Source organism: Myotis brandtii, unplaced genomic scaffold, assembly GCF_000412655.1.
Source record: "Myotis brandtii unplaced genomic scaffold, ASM41265v1 scaffold240, whole genome shotgun sequence".
NCBI classification, from domain to species: domain Eukaryota; kingdom Metazoa; phylum Chordata; class Mammalia; order Chiroptera; family Vespertilionidae; genus Myotis; species Myotis brandtii.
In genome coordinates this window covers 695338-706216 of record NW_005359064.1, presented here as the reverse complement: position 1 = coordinate 706216, position 10879 = coordinate 695338, and the positions used below count along the sequence as shown (strand labels likewise).

The 10879-nt window shown below is 39.4% G+C and overlaps 1 protein-coding gene across 1 annotated transcript in view; it reads right to left on the bottom strand.

The window, feature by feature from the left end:
* Positions 1 to 10879, bottom strand: part of PTPRM (protein tyrosine phosphatase, receptor type, M) — a 465580-nt gene that overhangs the window by 366549 nt on the left and 88152 nt on the right. Inside the window, exon 3 of the mRNA XM_014540254.1 lies at positions 3200 to 3278. Within this exon, the coding sequence (XP_014395740.1) occupies positions 3200 to 3278 (79 nt within the window). The remainder of the gene's footprint in view (positions 1 to 3199; positions 3279 to 10879) is intronic.

Sequence of the window (10879 nt, the reverse complement as noted above, 5' to 3'; positions counted from 1 at the left end):
AATTTTTAATTATAAACCTGTGTTTTCTATCAAAATTGCTTCTTGCGTGAATTTTGGGACACCCTATATATGTATTTTCCGATGGTCTTAGGCGACCCCTGTGAAAGGGTCGTTCAACCCCCAAAGGGGTCTCGACCCACAGGTTGAGAACCGCTACTTTAGAGTGAAGTATTAGTAAATAAAGTTCAGCACTTTTGCATCTTTTGAGATCATAGTTTTGGATATGAAATAAGGATTATTATTTATAAATCTTGATAGGAAATCCCTTAAAATATTACCTGTGAAGATTTCCATTTAATGACTAAACTTTTGCCTTCCTTAAAATCTTCATTTGCATGTTTTTCCCATAAACTTTAAGGTTTGGAAAAAATTACAGAAGGGCTAGCATCAAAACAATGTAAAGTTTACAGTTCAAAATGCTATTGTACCATATCTCACCTTGTTTTCAACTGCGTCTCCTAACAGCAGTCTGCAAAGCCAATTAGATATTAGCACCCGCAATCTCCAAAGGAGAGACCATAAACACCTTTATATGACCATAGGCAGCTGGGCTTGGAAGGAATGAACAAAACTGCAGGAGACACATTTCAGGAAGGCTCTGCTAGAAGGACAAGCATTAAGTCTTCTTATACGACTGAAGGCAGAGACTCAAACCCTGTGGAACGAGAGGGGCTGTTTTGTTGGTCAGCGGTCAGATGTAGAAGGAACCTGGATACAATACAATAAAGACCTGTGCAAACTTGTCTTGGCCACTGCATCTGCACCCAGGGCAGCAATAAAATCTGCCCTGTGGCAAGATTTGCTCTGAGAAACAGGGAGCACTCAGCACAGAGTAGGCATTCAGTATTACTGCCTCTAATTTTTACTTCCTGGTCAGAGGTGAGTCAGAGGCTGCAACATTTATGCACATTAGAACACTCCATGTGTGTTCTCCAAGCCCGAGTCTATTACTCCAAGGATTTGGCCAAGTTCCAGCTCAGGTAATTATGAGCAACTAAATTGGCCCTGTTGTTTCAATTAGGTAGAGCATTGTTCGTTTTTCTACCATTTCAGGAAAAAAAGTAAAGAAATTCTTCTTACACTCACTGGTTTCGCTGACAGAAGAAAAGGCACATGCACTGTGCTACAAGAGTAACGTCGGCCTTAGTAATGAACACGATGATTGCTATGCTTGAACTTCAGTGTTGTAACCAGATAAAGATCTCAGAGAGAGCCAAACCCCTCTGGATGGAACGGGATGATTCTGTCATGATGTCCATATCACGTGACAACCACACAGGGCTTCTCTGAAACTAGTACAGGGAGTGAGCTCATGATCTATTCAATCCATGCAATAAAGCAGTGTTTATATTTCTAATACCATTGTAGATATAACCTTTCTTTTGTGAATTTGGGTAGGACCATCAGCAGAGTTACAGGAATGTATGAATAGCCAATTTCTCTTTAATGCCAGGGACCATAAGAATAAAGCAGGCTTCCATCCCTCAGCTGGCCAAAGATTTAAAGTCTGACAATATCAATTTGGGGCAAGGATATTAGGAAAATAAAACTTCCATGTATTGCTAGTGGTAATAGAAACTGGTTCAGGCACTTTTCATAGCAATTTGGCAGCATGTAGTAAAAACTAAAACTGTTTCTACCCTACATCCCAGCAATTCTGCTTCCAAGAACATACCCTGCTCTCTCAAAGGGCACCCAGACACATGCTTACTCCTGAAACTGTTTCTGCTCCCCAGTCCTCCCCTTAGTCCTGGATGTTCACTGCAGCGATATTTGTCATGGAGAAAAACTGGGGGAAAACTAAACGTTGGTAGAAGAATAAAAAAATAAAATGTAAAATATTCACATGATAGAATATCATAGATTGACCTAAAAATGTAATGTCAAGGTGGGGGACCAGGGGGAGGGATAATACAGACTAATTTGTGCAGTTGGATACCATCCATTAGAATTTAAATAGGCAAACAGTACTTTCTTACTTTTTATGAATACACCATGATTATGAGAGACACAGTGTGCGTACATACACACGCACACACACAGACAGACATTTGCAGCTTTCTAGTTGCCCAGCTTTCAAATCTCTTTCCTGGGACCGAGAAATTCCCCCTGTATGTTTCCTGGTAAAAGCTGAGGCCTGGATCCCCTGATAGAAGCTGTAGAAGCCACAGCTTCCTTTTCTAGGTCACCCTATGGTCGCTGGAGAATGAGAACATGATTGAGCTTGTCCACCATGACAATCACACTCCGGGTTTTGTGCCGAAGGCTGGGGGTGCAAAGGCACCGAGACAGTGATGAATGTTCAGGCATGTGGCAAGGGTCGCCCCCCAAAAGTCAGGGGGCCAGAGGAGGGGGTGCAGACCCCCTGTCTTCATGGGCACAGCAGTCACAATGGTTGTGCCTGCAGAGCCTCCCTTCCTTTCCTGCCCATTATGTGAGCCTGCATCCCCCGTGTTCCCAGTGATTCTGCTTGCCCCCCAGTTCCCCTCCAATACAAAGCTTCTCTGCTAAAATCAGCTGCATCTGTTTCAGCGGCTTGTGGACTAGAAGCCTTCCAGATGGAGAGGGCCAGCAGCAAGCTCACTACTGGGGACCCCTGGGGAGCTGAGGGAGAAACAGGTCTGGCAACCTGCAATATTTTATTGATCAAGGACAGGGTTCAGGTGCCAACATGACAATCAATAGTTGTTCGTTCATACTGGGTGATAAAAACAAAAGTGTGTTATTTTCATTGGACTTTTTAAAAGAAATAATTTATAAAAGATGAAGAACAGGCCATTTCTAGGGCCCCCAGGTGGTTTAGGTAGATTTCTTAAATTCACCAGATCCCAGGCCTGTTTGGGGCTATATTGTTTGGAATTATACCAAAAACATACCAGATTTAGGAACAAAATGCACAGATTCTCAATGTTTAACTTGTAGTACTCTTCAAAATTGAAATCCAAACATCATTGCAAAGATGTGTGAGCATACCAATATCCCTGATTTTCATTTCAAAGACACTCAGATACATTCGATGGCATTATACACGGAACACATGTTTTGGGACTTCTGGGCTGGCAAAGCAGCAGCCAGAGACTTGTCAGGGAAGTCCCTCAGCAGGACCCCTGCTCCCCAGGTTTCAGTGCCTTTCCTTCATCTGTAATGTACACATCCCCCTAACTATGCACCCGGAAGTTTAAAAGTTGAGACAACTTACTACATGGATGTCCTAACACCTTCACTTCGTCAATAGCGAGGTAGCCTTGATGTCCAGAAGTTATTACTTCAAAAATCACCTGGAAATTAAGAAAAAAAATTACATTATTCACTCAATTTGTTAGACTTTTACCCAATGTCTCCTATAAAGAGGTAGGTAGTTTCACATTCATTCATTCATTCATTCACTCATTCATTCAGTTTCTGACAAACATTAATGGAGCACCTAACATCTTCAGCCAATATTCCAGGTTCTAAGATTAGAAAGAGAAATAAGACCCACACCCAGTTTTCAGGGAGGTTAATGGGAATGGGAGGTCAGACAGCACCTTATCTCAAGAACTCACCTGGTAAGGAGGGAATGCCATGTTAAGAGCCAGTATGTGGAAGACAAAGGCTTAAAGTCCCTACAGGACACAAGGTTAAGATTCAAACTGCTTTAAGATACCGTACTTTCTGGTTAACTCCTTCGAGTGGGCTCTATGACCAGACTGAACCATGTGGGGCCCTAGGTTTTAAACAAGTAAAATTTTAAAGCTACCATAAGTGCTACGAAAGAAAAGTACAGAAACTAGAAGAACCTCTCCCGAGGAGGTGGTGTTTGAGCTGACAGCTGAATGTGAATGAGCTCTCAGTGTGAACAGGGCCAGGCTCCCTCCAGGGCATGTGCAAAAACTGAGGTGAATGTGGCCATGGCCACGAAAAGGAGAACTGGGACCTACAGCCTTCAGGGTCTGCTGTGACCAGATTACAGAGGCTCTGCTCACAGGGAAGAGTGGGCAGAAAAGACACCATATTAAGAACATAGAGAGAAGGCTGTGCTGATGAAATTCAGATGGCGGAGGAGAATGTATAAAGATCGCCACAGTGGTGAAATCCAGTGGGCATTAGCCACTGCTTGATCGTGGGAGAAGCAGGCAAGAGAAGAAGGGCAACATGCTCTGAGCATCTCAGAATGGATGGCATTTTTTAGATGGTGGAGCCACTTCTGAGAAAATGAGGCTAAAAGAGAAAAACTGACCAGTAAGAAGGTTATCAAATATCTCACCACAATTGTCTAAAATGTCTATTGTCAGACTATTATTAAAAAGGTCCATATGACATTGTTTTAACCTCCATTTACACATGGAAGGAATCTGTATCACTGGGAACACCATGGGGCCTGACCAGGGATTGAATCCGTGAACTTCCAGTGCACGGGACAACCCTCCAACCGACTGCACCACCAGTCAGGGCTGAAGATGATGTCTTAAAACACTTCTTGGAGAAATGACATTTTTCACTTATATAAAACCTGCACACAGATGTTTACAGAAGTTTTATTCATAACTGCCCCAAACTGGAAACAGCCCAGATGTCATTCAAATTATAAATGATTAAACAGACTGGTACATCCATAGCATGGAATACTACTCAGCAATAAAAGGAACTAATTATTGATGTAGCCAACAACTTGGATGAATCTCTAGACAATTATGCTGAGTGAAAAAAAACAATCACAAAATATTACAAAGTATATGATTCCATTTATGTAACATTATAATGTCTAAATTTAGAAACAAAGGACAGATTAGTGATTGCCAGGGTTAAGAATGAAGGGAGAAGGCACAGGCGGGAGATGGGCGTGGTTACAAAGAACAAAATGGACAATCTTCATGATGTTAGAACTGTTAAGATCTTCACTAGGGTGGTGGATATACAAATCTACTCAGTAACAAAATTGTATATCGTTTATAGCACCATGATTCACAATAGATAAAACATGGGAACAATCCAAGTGTCCATTGAAGAATAAATGGGTAAGCAAAATATGGTGCATACTTACAAAGGAATAATATTCAGTCTTAAAAAGGAAGGAAATTCTGATATGCTACAACATGGCTGAACCTTGAGGACATCATTGTAAGTGAAGTAAGTCACAGAAGGGCAATTACTATATGATCCCATGTAAACGAGACACCTAGAGTAGTCCAATTCATAAAGACAAAAAGTAGAATGGTGGCTGCCAGGAACTAAGGGGAAGGGGAAATAGGAAGTTATTATTTTATGTAGTGTAGAGTTTCAGTTTTAAAAACTGAAAAGCGTTTTTGAAATGGATGGTGGTAAAGGTTGCACAGTATTATATATGCATGTATTTAATACAACTTAAACATTATTAAGATGATAAAATTTACATTATTTGTATTTTACCACTTAAAAACAATTGTATAGAACTAAATATACACACACATATGTATGCATGCATAAGTAAGGGCAAAATGAGAAACTTGAAAAACCTCTGTAGATTTTAACAATGTCAATATTCAGGTTGTGATACTATACACATTAAGTTAGCAAAATGTTACCATCAGAGGAAACAGGGTAAAGTGTACATAGGAACCTGCATTATTTCTTACTATTGCATCTGACTCCACAACTATCTCAATAAAAATTAAATTAAAAATATGTAGATAAGTTACCATTTACATAATATGTTACATATACTGGGCACATATCACACCATTATTTTATGTATTAGTTCATCAAAAATCCTTCAAGAAATAAATATTTCAAAAATTTGCCATGAGTGTATTGTAGATACAACTTTAAAACCCAATCTTTCTGATTCCAAATATCAAGATGTTTTTGCTAGTACACATTGCCTGAACAAACACTTGAATCCCAGCACTATTTGTTTGTGCAACAGATACAAAAATGGAGAAAGCAATCAGCAAAGCCTCAAATGGAAAAGCTCAGGTGGCCTCCTAGATAAGAAGCCATCCCAGATACACCTGCTAGACTAGGTGACATTGCCACAGTGCCACCACACTGAAATACAAACCACACGGGGAAGAGAAGAGGCCCAGTGGTCGAACAGAAATGAAATAAAACTTTGTCCTGCTCATAAATTTAATTATTTTTTCACTGACAATATGCAGGAAGAAAGAGATGCAGGGATATTCCCGCAAATTAATCTCTCTACTTTTAGTCTATAAGAAGACAATTGTGGGGACACATAGCTGATGAACATTGTAAGCAAGTAGAGGAAAAAGACTTCCCAAGGCCATCAAGACAGAGCCCCTTGGAAACAGTCATATCCTACCCAGCCGGGGACAGCAACCGTGGGCAGTGCAGGGACCAGCTAGCTGTTCTGGTCAGAATGGACACTTCACTGACTGATGTCCATGACCACCAGCTACTGGAGAACAGCATCACTCTGGTCATGAAATGGTATTTTGAAAGTTGAACCCAAAAACCTTTATCCATTATTCCTTCCTCTCATCTGTCCTCCCTTCATTCTTCCCTCCCTCCCTCTCATTCATTCATTCATTCATTCATTCACTACCCCAGTGTCATCTCCATTCCAGGCACTCAGATAAGCACTTAGAATATATCATAAAGAGAACAAATGAAAACCCCTTTCCTTATCAAAATTCTCCTTAGAGAAAATTATATTTTTACTTTATCAACTACAAGGGCTGAAGTGTCTCATAAAAGCAGAATAATCTTTATAGTGTCCATATAAAACATGATCATGTGGATTTATTTTTGAAGTTGACATGTCTGCATATAATGCACAATATTTTATTTAAATCAGAATGGGGCCATGACCTTACCAAAGAAAGAGAGAAAGGAAGGAGGGGAAGAAATAACAGACCTAGAAAAGTCACTTTGAAACCTCTGAACCTGTTTTTCATCCGCCACTAAAAGCTCAAAGATTAAGTCTTATTACCCAAATATTCCCAAATATTTACAGAATATTTAGTATGCTCTAGGGAATCCATAAAAATGAAATAATTTTATGCAATTTAAGCTTTAGTTGGTGAAAAAATAAGGAATATTCTACTTGGTGAAAAAATAATGAAAGAACAGAAGACAACAATAGCCAAATGACAGATGGGAACAATAAGGAGCTCCCATGACTGTGACCCTCTCCATCACAGGACTGCATCCTCCTTACCACACTAACCAGGAAGTCTGTGATACAGCCAACACGAACTTCAGCCCAATTTCCCAGCCTGTCAGTATAACTCACAGATGCTCCAGCAAGGACTTACCAAGTGTCCCCCCTAGACTACAAAGAGAGACTTTGCTACAAGCTCTCCAACTTTCCCAGCAAGATGACTCCCAATGAGGCCTCCTTGAACGAATTAAACACATGCTTACTCCTGAAACTGTTTCTGCTCCCCTTAGTCCTCCAACTGAAACACCAAGAAGCAAAGAAAGATAGCGTCAGATTATGAATACACTGAGAGAATAATGGACTGCCCTTTCAGTTCATTAAAAACTTTGTAAATTTCTGGAACTGGACAGTTTTGAGCACTAACTTTCAGCTAATTGTACAAACAAAAATAGGAAAACAATCTTTATAAACATGTGTATGTGTGTGTCTACACATATAAACACGGATATATACTTATATGTAATATGTAAAATGAAATTATACATGACACATTTAGGTGTTTTACATAAGAAGGTTATAAATTTGAAACAATGACCAATGGCCCCACCATTTCCCAGCTCTTTCTTGATAATTTCAATTAAGGGCTTATTAGTACAAGTTTTATTAGCTGTTTCGTCAAGTTTATAATTTAGTATATAAATGTTTCAACACAGCCCTGGTTGGCATGGCTCAATTGGTTGGGCATCATCCCCTGCACCTAAAGGTTGCTGGTTCAATTCCTGGTCAGGGCACATGTACAGGTTGCACCCTCAATCCCCAGTAGGGGGCGTGCAGGAGGCAGGTGATCCCCGTTTAGTTCTCAAGTTGATGTTTCTCTCCCTCTCTCTTCCTCTCTCTCTCTCTCTCTAAAAAAAAAATAAGTAAATAAAAATTTCAATTAAAAAATATTTAAAAATAAAAACATAAATAAATGTTTCAATACATACCACAGAAAATTAAGTATCATTTGTACTGAAAAGTTTGCTATTTTGAAATAACTATGAGTAAATGAAAAGATCTGGATTTAGGTGCTATAGAACAATCTTGAATTGACTTCTAACTTGATCTTAACACCTGGCCCTTAGATGATTAACTCTGCAGTTTCTAATGAACAAGAGGGTGAAAACGCAGCTCAAAAGATGAGGCCTCTCTGAAATAGGTTTCTCAACAACAGATTGTAGCATCCTATATATAAGTTTCCTTGCCACAAACTCTTGTTATATGGCAAGTTTTCCATTTTGTACTTTTCTCTAGCCAGTGCACTTACCAAGAAAGCTTCAAAAGCAAAAATATTTTTGTCTTTTGTCAATAAGAGACTACTCATTGAAAGTGCAGGTATTGCCCTAGTGAAGTATAACAAGTATATATAGAACCCAGTGGGAGTCCCTGGAATGTCTGAAAATGCCAGCATCTAGGGCCAAAATGATTGAGGTCAGAGGAAACAATAACACTAGAACACTGACAGCACCACTGGAAAATAAAAAAGAAAGGTTTAACAAATTGATTTGGGATGTTGCCGTGCTTATCAAACAGAACAGAATACACTGAAAATCTGTTTTAAAAGTGAGGCTTGGTCTCCTTAGGTTGCCACACAAAGTATTTTCTTTTAAAAAAAATTCAATTCAAAAAATATCTATATATTTTACAGATCCATGTCCCAAATATCTTTTGTATATATTATCTCATTTTCCCTAGTCAACCATAAGAGGTAGGTAATATTAACTGCCTTTTAGGGATGAGTAGGCTGATCTAGAAAGGTTAAGTAATTTTTCTGAGGTCACACAATTAGCACATTGCAGAGTCAGGGTTTAATTCTAGGTCTATTTTACTTCCAAGTCTGGACTCTTTTTGCTACCAAAGTGCTTGAACTAGTAGGTATAAGAGCGTCTATATATGTAGAATATGTATGAACATACATATACACAAACACACACATATATATCCTATATAATAAAAGCATAATATGCAAATCGACCAAACGGCGGACCAGTGGGCAGTGGGTGGTGGGTGGGGCTGGTGAGCAGGTGGCACGAGGCCAGCCAAGCTGGCCCCTGATTGGCTTGCCCGGTCGCCTTCTACAGAGGGAGGCCAATGGCAGGGCGATGGGGGGCAGGGCTGGCTGCTCACTGCCAGTGCAGTCCCCTGATCGGTCTGCTAGTTGCCTCCTGCAGAGGGAGGCCAGACTGCAGCTTAGGCCCACTCCCCACCTAAGCAGTCAGTTGGACATCCCCTGAGGGCTCCCGGCCTGTGAGAGGGCACAGGCCGGGCTGAGGGACACCACTCCCCACCCCCGTGTGCATAAATTTTCATGCACGGGGCCTCCAGTATATATATAAAATGCAAAACTATGTATACACACAAGTATATTCATCCTTTAATGCATAAAATTTTTACTTCCAGATTTTAGTAAGAAATGCAATCATCTACTCAACCTAGAAATATCGATGCAAGGAACATAGTTTTAACAACATACATATTAAGACAAGGGTAGCAAACTGAAGCCAACTACAGATTTGGTCCCAACTTCTGTTTTTGTATTGCCCACAAAATAAGATGGTTTTTATTGTGTTCAATTGGTGGAAGAGTATTAAAAGAAAGAATAGTACTTTCTGTTATATGAGAATTTTATGAAATTCAAATTTCAATGCTCATAAATAAGATTTTGTTGGAACACAGCCATGCTCATTCATTTCCCTGTTGTCTAGGATGACTCTCACACAACAGCAGAGTTGAGTAGTTGCCACTGAGACCATCTGGCCCACAAAGACTGAAATATTTACTACCCAGCCTCCTGCTTTAAGAGAAAACATTCCTGCTTGGCTCACCAACAAAGTGCCATTACTCTGGATAACAAGAAAGTACTTATCAAGGGCAATAGTTTGTCACAACCAAACTACTGCACTTCCTGTGGGAACTGTGTGTTCCAGCAATGGCAGGGAGAAAGAACCCTGCTTGCCTGACTTGTTTCAACTGTATTACACGGGTGGTGTTTTAAATGCCCACTTAAGTATGTAATGGCATTTTCAATTTTTTAAAAAGCATAATTGCAATATACCAAAATAAAACCATAGACACAAATTGTTTTATAAACCTCAAAACACTGTATAAAATACATTTAAAGTAAAATAACACACAACTCACTTAACAGTCAAATCTTCTATAAACACCTGAACTACTGAAAATTTATAACTCTTTACTATTAAAACGTGACCCTTAGATTTCATTCTACACAATGTTCTCTGGTATTAGCAAGATTTCAGCTAAATGTTTTTGTTTGTACTAATTTGTGATTTCAGTAGTTCCTCCCTTATATATTCCAAGCCTGAAATTGTGGTATTAGCAAGATTTCAGCTAAATGTTTTTGTTTGTTTGTACTAATTTGTGATTTCAGTAGTTCCTCTCTTATATATTCCAAGCCTGAAATTACAGATAATATTGAACCCTATACATGCCTTTTGTTCCTATACATACATACCTATGATGCAGTTTAATTTATAAATTAATCACTTAACTATGCCTAATCACTTAGGCATAGTAAGTGATTAACAATAATAACTAATACTAAAATAGAACAATCATAACAATATATTGTAATCAAAGTTGAATTTGCTCGCTCTCTCTCTCACCTCTCCCCCTGATAACTGATCTAATAATAGAGCAGCTACTGACAAGTAGGCAAGGAGTGTCTTTAGTGTGGAGACACTGGACAGCGGTGTGATTCTCATCTCAGGTAGGACCAAGTGACAAGTTTCCAGATGT